This window comes from Rattus norvegicus, chromosome 11 (genome assembly GCF_036323735.1).
Source record: "Rattus norvegicus strain BN/NHsdMcwi chromosome 11, GRCr8, whole genome shotgun sequence".
In the NCBI taxonomy this organism is placed as follows: domain Eukaryota; kingdom Metazoa; phylum Chordata; class Mammalia; order Rodentia; family Muridae; genus Rattus; species Rattus norvegicus.
In genome coordinates, this window is record NC_086029.1 from 43958957 (window position 1) to 43965990 (window position 7034).

General features: G+C 55.1%; 1 protein-coding gene across 1 annotated transcript; it reads left to right on the plus strand.

Annotated features, from left to right (window-relative positions):
* Nucleotides 1-2628: 2628 nt before the first annotated feature.
* Olig2 (oligodendrocyte transcription factor 2) lies at nt 2629-6005 on the plus strand. The gene is made up of 2 exons (NM_001100557.1): nt 2629-2875; nt 3603-6005. The coding sequence occupies exon 2, from the start codon at nt 3658-3660 to the stop codon at nt 4627-4629; it is 972 nt and encodes a 323-aa protein (NP_001094027.1). The 5' UTR covers nt 2629-2875; nt 3603-3657; the 3' UTR covers nt 4630-6005.
* The last annotated feature ends 1029 nt before the right edge of the window (nt 6006-7034 follow it).

The window sequence follows — 7034 nt, forward strand, 5'->3', positions numbered from 1 at the left end:
CGGCCTTTTGTGCGAAGGCAACACAAAGGAGAGGGAAAAACACGTCTTCCGTTTTGAAGGAGGACGCCAGGCAAGCCAGGAACTCCCGGAGCCCGGCTGGCTGATTAGCCTAGGCAAGTGAACTCTTGATTCCCAGGGAAGGCACATTGGTTCAGCTGTGTGTGCTGGTGGGAAACGCAGCTCTAGGGCCCACCCAGAACACACAGGCAGGAGCCAGATCCTGACAAGGATCTCTCGGACCAAAAAGGACAAGCGGGGGCTAACCCCGTCTAGTTTCCGATTGAGGAGAGTGAGCAAAGGAGACACACAGAAAAGTGTCCAGCCTCGACTTGCCTCAGAGCCGGAGGAGACCGAGGGACACAGATGGCCCTCAGGCGGCAAGCAGCCTTGCGAAAGGAAGGCAGCTGAGGGGAGAAGGAGACAGTTGGGAACTGCGGGTCAAAGCTTCTGACTTAGGGAGTGAGTACCACCAGATGCCCAGAACTGCCAGGACAACCTAGTTAGCTAGCTAGGCTGCGACACTGGTCACAGGGCTAGGGGAAGTGAAGAGGCTAGGGGGTACACGCAGAGCCAGCAAGCGCTGCGCTCTTGTCTTCGGGCTCTTTTTCAGGATCGCCTGGAGAAAGGGTCCCCCAACTTTCGTCCCCGACTCAAACCGCAGCTACTGGACCAAATGTAGAGAAGGTCAGGCAGTTCTCCCACAGGCTTGTGGACACAGGACAGACAAACCAGTAAAACACAACAAAAGAAGGAACCTGGGCTCTTGGATGCTCACGGCAGTCACACTAGCCTGGGCGGCTGCCACCTAATCTCCTGCACATTGTACCGCCGGAGGTTTGGAGGTTTGTCGTAGGCAGGAGCAGAGCTCCACACCCCAGCTGGTGGCCCCACAGAGCTCACCCCCACGCACGCCCTCACCGCGGTTCGCCGCTGAAGGCCCAAGAGCGGTTCTCACATGCCCAAGCTCCTAATCCCCACCACAACCCCCGTGTGACAGATTCTGCTAATTGAACGGTTATGGGTCATCCTCGTAACCGTTGGGCGACATTATCACCACGCTTCAATTCTTCATGTTTTAAATACATATTTAACGGATGGCTGCAGAGCCAGCTGGGAAACACGCGGATTGGAAAACAATGCCCCAGAAGGCACGAGACTGGGGCAAACGCGCCGGCCCACTGGACTCTCTAGGGTGGACCCCAGAGGGAGACTTAGCACAAAATGAAGGGCAATCACGTGAGTTTTCATGCCTCTTCTGACTTTGCTACAACAAGACCAATTATTATTTGTCTGCTTGCTTGTTAAAACTACATATGCAGATTCAAATACCAAGCGTTAGGAAGTAACCCGAGAAAAGACCGTTAAAACTCCGTGAGAAAGAATTGGCTCCTATGTTTGTGGACGGGGGAGAGGTAGCATTCGAAATCTGTAAAAAAAATAAATTCCCAAACAAACCAACCAACCACATTTGAGCTGGAAATGTCTGGATGTGAGAAACAGTGGGGTTTGGGGAAGACGACCTGCTGCCCCTATGCTTAGGGACAGCCAGCTCCTTGCACCTATGGTAGGCAAGGGCCACCTGTACAGGCCTTGCGGTATTTTCTCTTGGAGGCTTGCCGAAATCGGTTTCTAGGTTTTCACTTCCATAAAACGGGTGAGGGTGTAGTTATCTCTAGACTACCCCAGGCAATTCTCCCGATCAGTCTTTCGGCTTTTTGTTTTGTGAGATACAGGCTGTTTTGTGAGATAAAAGGCGTCCCAAGGCAGCTAGGAGTGTGGTTCAAGTATCAACTCCCGCACACAGTCTAGGGCCTCGGATAATTCTTTGCGAGCAATGTCGCCTCTACTCCAATAAGTGAACGCCAAGATGCTGTTGGAAGTTCTGTGGCTGGGTTTTCCTGAAAATAAATGGGGTAGGGGTCTTTAACCATCTACGCGTTGGCGCTTTGACTGTAATGAAAATAGCTTCCCTGAGCTTCTACACAACCCTCAACTTTATAATGAGTTCAGATTTCTTCCCAATGTGATAAGAACCTTTCTTTGGCTTCCTTGGCCTCCCGGTGCACTCCAAGGCCATGCCCCCACCTGGGGGCGCTACCGCCTGTCCTCGGAGCTGCAGCAACTGCCACTAAGTAGAAAGGAGCTAAGGGAGTGGGGGGTTGGAGGGTGGTTCCAGGAGGCTAGTCTTTTCTAATGCAAACCCAAATGGCCACAGATTGCTGAGAATCACTCGAGAGAGACGGGTGGCGGGAAAACAGGCGGGGGCGGGAGGGCTAGCAAAGACTCCAGGTGTGGCAGGCAGCCTCCGTGCTCACCCTAAGACTTCGAACTGGTTGGCCGTCGGTCGAGTTTGCGGAGTCCCCATTCCGCTCCTGGCCCTGGCATGACGCTACAGTGACAATATTTTTATAGAAAGTGCAGGCGTCCCCTCTCCCCCAGGGTCCCCAGCCTTCTCTACCAGCCCCGCTAGCCCACCCGCTTCTTCCAGTTTGCCCTTTCCTTCCCCCCCCCCCCAGCCCAGGTCCCTCCTCCCATCCCTCCTAGCGAATCTCTCTACAGCGGGCGCCCATTGGCTGTGCGCTGAGAGGAGGCGTGTGCCAGGCCGGGCGGGTTTCATTGAGCGGAATTAGCCGGGTGACATCAGCTTCGCAGCCCCTCGGGCCGGCCCAGCTCATTGGCGCCGCTGCCCCTCCAGGAAAAGCACATTGTTCCCGCCCCCGCCCGGACCACCGCCACCGCCGTCGCCGCTGCCTCCACCCAGCTATAAAAACCAGCGGAACCCCGAAAGGTGTGGATGCTTAACAGAGACCCGAGCCAACACCAGCGCCCAGAGCCAGGTTCTCTTTCGCAGCGAGCACCTCAAATCGAATTCACAGTAAGTGTCCCCGCCCCTTAACTGCCCAAGCCTAGACCCCGAAGACTGACTTTTCCAACTCGGCTAGGACTTAGGATGCACCCTTGGGTGCTGGCCTGTTGGCCCGGATCCCGCTCCTGCGGCCTGGAAGCGGACACTCACCGCAGCACCCCGGGATCCAATAACTTGTCTTGCGGGTCCGCGGGCTAGCCGCGTGGGCGTAGAAGTAGCGTTTGGAATGTGAACTCAGTGCGGGCTCTAGGTGCGTGTGTGAGCGCGTGCCCATGTTTGCTGTGCAGCGTCGGTGGAGATAAGGCGGATGCGTTTGAGCACGAGATCCTTCTCTATTTAGATCTCTGGTCCAAAGAAAAATCCTCATTTATTCCAGGCCGGACTGAAGAGATAAAACCTCTATAATGTTTCACATTGAGGGCCACCCCGGAGTCCCTGAAATGAAGTAACCCGTGGGTGAGCACGGGGAGGAGAGATTTATTAGGATCACTTGCAAGTCCCAGGCTGCTAGAAGGCCAGAATGCCGCGAGGTATACGCCAACCACCTTTGCGGTATCCTGAGCTGCTGTGCACGCAGGCGGGGGCAACAACAATTGTCTCACTTTCTCTCTCTCTCTCTCTCTCTCTCTCTCTCTCTCTCTGTGTGTGTGTGTGTGTGTGTGTGTGTGTGTGTGTGTGTGTGTGTGTGTGTGTGTGTGTGTGTGTGTGTGTATCTGTCTGGTTCTCTCCTCTCAAGTTCGGAAGGTTGAAAAAGGAAAGATCCTTCGAAAGCCTAGATCGTCTCCGGGGCCATGGACTCGGACGCCAGCCTGGTGTCTAGTCGCCCGTCGTCGCCAGAACCCGATGATCTTTTTCTGCCGGCCCGGAGCAAGGGGGGAAGCAGCAGCGGCTTCACAGGAGGAACCGTGTCCTCATCCACGCCGAGCGACTGCCCGCCAGAGCTGAGCTCCGAGCTGCGAGGAGCCATGGGCACGGCGGGCGCGCATCCCGGGGACAAACTGGGCGGCGGTGGCTTCAAGTCATCTTCCTCCAGCACCTCCTCGTCCACGTCGTCGGCGGCCACGTCTTCCACCAAGAAAGATAAGAAGCAGATGACTGAGCCCGAGCTGCAGCAGCTGCGCCTGAAGATCAACAGCCGCGAGCGCAAGCGCATGCACGACCTCAACATCGCCATGGACGGCCTGAGGGAGGTCATGCCGTACGCGCACGGCCCGTCGGTGCGCAAGCTCTCCAAGATCGCCACGCTGCTGCTGGCGCGAAACTACATCCTGATGCTCACCAACTCGCTGGAGGAGATGAAGAGACTGGTGAGCGAGATTTACGGGGGTCACCACGCCGGCTTCCACCCGTCGGCCTGTGGCGGGCTGGCACACTCGACGCCTCTACCCACCGCCACGGCGCACCCTGCAGCCGCCGCGCACGCCGCGCACCACCCGGCGGTGCATCACCCCATCCTCCCTCCAGCAGCCGCGGCCGCAGCCGCCGCAGCCGCTGCCGCAGCGGTGTCCAGCGCTTCTCTGCCGGGCTCCGGGCTGTCCTCGGTCGGATCCATCCGGCCTCCTCACGGCCTGCTCAAGTCTCCATCGGCAGCCGCGGCCGCCCCTCTCGGAGGCGGGGGTGGAGGCAGCGGTGGCAGCGGTGGCTTCCAGCACTGGGGTGGCATGCCGTGCCCCTGCAGCATGTGCCAGGTGCCGCCGCCACACCACCACGTGTCGGCTATGGGCGCCGGCACCTTGCCGCGCCTCACCTCCGACGCCAAGTGAGCGGGCCAGCAGGGGTGCGTTCTGGAGAGCCGAGGGCTGCAGAGCAACGCGGACAGGCCAGCGCTGGGCTCCGGGACTCTGTTGCCAGAAGGGGAGCTGAACCACTGGCTGAGCCTAGGGGGATTACAGGGAGTCGCGTATTATTTGGGAACCGAAGTAGTGAGAGCACTTGGAGCGAGGGAGAGGGGCGCATTCGCTCCAGAACCTGGTTAACTCTTTGGCTGAACGAACACTCCGTGGGTCCGGGAGGCGCCATTGTACAAAATGGCCACAACACGCGGGTACATCCATCCCTGGAACTTCCTGCCTGCTACCCCAGGAAGTCTAAAAACTGACTTTCCGGTGTACAAAGATCGACTCCCCGTCTGGGCTTAGAAGAGACGCAGAGCACTGGGGGACTTGATTCTTTTTCCCCATTTTGGGCGGGGTAGGAGACTCCCAGGGACCGCACTGCAGAGACCGCTGGGCCTTACCCTGCAGGTACATCCCTGGCCCAGGGCCAGGCCCTAAGTTAATTGTTGCTGGCGTGGGTGTCAGAAACACTTAGGGTCCTGTGGTCTCAGAAGTGTGGCCTTCCCTCCTGTCTCTCCTGTCGATTTGTGGTTTCCTAACGAGTCTGTGAATGTTCCTTTTCAGACCACATGAGCAAGCTTTACAGACGCTTAAAATAGCAGCATTTGTGAAATGGAATAATCCCGAACTACTGATACGGGACTGGATGCTTTTTAGATCATATTTTTTAAATAGAACCCTCCCACACACGCACAAGCGCACGCACACGCATACACGCACATTCTAGGCACACGTAATTTGCTTTTTTACCCGACTGGGGACGCTGTTTTTAGCACCTGAGGGCTTGACAGAAGAACATCAAAAAGTTGCTGTGAATATAGTTTGAGTTATTTGGGAGGGGGTGTTCTGTTGGGTTTTAAATAATTTCTTGTGTGTGTAAATATAATATTAATGAAGTGCGCGATGCTAAGCTCTTTGTTCATGTGACACCCCCCCCCCCCGCGCCTCTGTCGTCTAAGCCCGCTGTTTTCTTTCTGTGTCGTGGCCCATACATACATACATACATACATACATACATACATACATACATACATACTCACACACACACACACCCCTTTTACCACCGTTAACACGAGGGGCAAACCCCTTCATGGGCGCTCCCCGGCGCGACCTGCATCAGCGTGGGCTGTACTGCGCCGCTTCCTAACTTTCCACCTCTCCCGCGCTGCCCCGCAGAGTGTATCTATCACTTGTTTTATTTTTGTAAAGAAAAAAGAAGTGCTAAATAATATTTATTACTTGTTTGGTTGCATAAAACGAAACAAACGATGGAGTGTTGAGATTTTAAATAAAATTTAAAGTAAGTCAGGTGTTTTCAGTCTGTGTGAGGGAGTTGGGGGAGGGACAAGGAGGCGCTAGGGACAGTGATTCCTCTGGGGAGGGATTTGTAGCTGGTTTCGCTGGCTTAGCGGTGGAGAAAGATGAGGGATTTTTACTATTCCCTCCTCCCCCAACACATGTTTTCTTTAAAAGGGCACGCTCTCCGGGTGTGTATCACAGCTTTCTTGTGCTTTTGACTTTTTCCTACCTAATCAGAAACTCCTTTTCCCTTCTACTGAAAATTGAGCTAGTTCAAAAATGAATTTTCCTTCCAGGAGTGAGGAACTTTGGACCTTCAGGGCCAGGGACCGAGCTGATATTCTGGGAAGTCTAAGGATGCCCTCTTCAGCCAAGGCTTTCTTTTCTCTATGCTCAGGAGCGTTCGTTGGGCCCCCACAGTGCCCTTGGATTCAGTTGAGAGCAGGATTCTTGGGTCCCGGTGTCCCGCGAAGCCTGGGCATTTTGTACAAAGCTCTGCTGGGGCATTTGATGAGGACTCACCAACCTCTTCCATCCCTTCTCCATGCTTGCCCGCCTGCTGAGAACGCTGGGAACCTTACTAGCCTTAGGGGCGGCTCTGGCTCTCCGTGCAGTCCCGCAACCCTGTGGATTTTTTCACAGCCACCGAATGTCTTAGAATCCCAAAGTGCAGTGCAAATGTAGGGTTTTACTCTCAAGAGAGATTCTAAGAAGAAAAATTTAAAGCTTCAGTTTCCCGGATAAAACTTGAGGCAGATCCGGTTCCAGCCGCCACTCGGTAACACTGGTGGGGGTGAGGGGGGAGCATAATCTCTGAAATGTCAGCCTGATCCTTTAACAGATGATATCTTTGGTGACTAATGGCAGGCAGGCAGTATCTAGACTTGAAGATGGAGAGTTCCTTTTGTTGTTTTTGTTTTTGTTTTGCTTCTTCCCTGGAGCCCGGCTCGTTCAGGAGTCCATCACTAGGGTCTGAGTGAAGGTGGACCTTCTGTGGACCCATCAGCTGGCTCTGGGACAGGCACTTCTCCCAG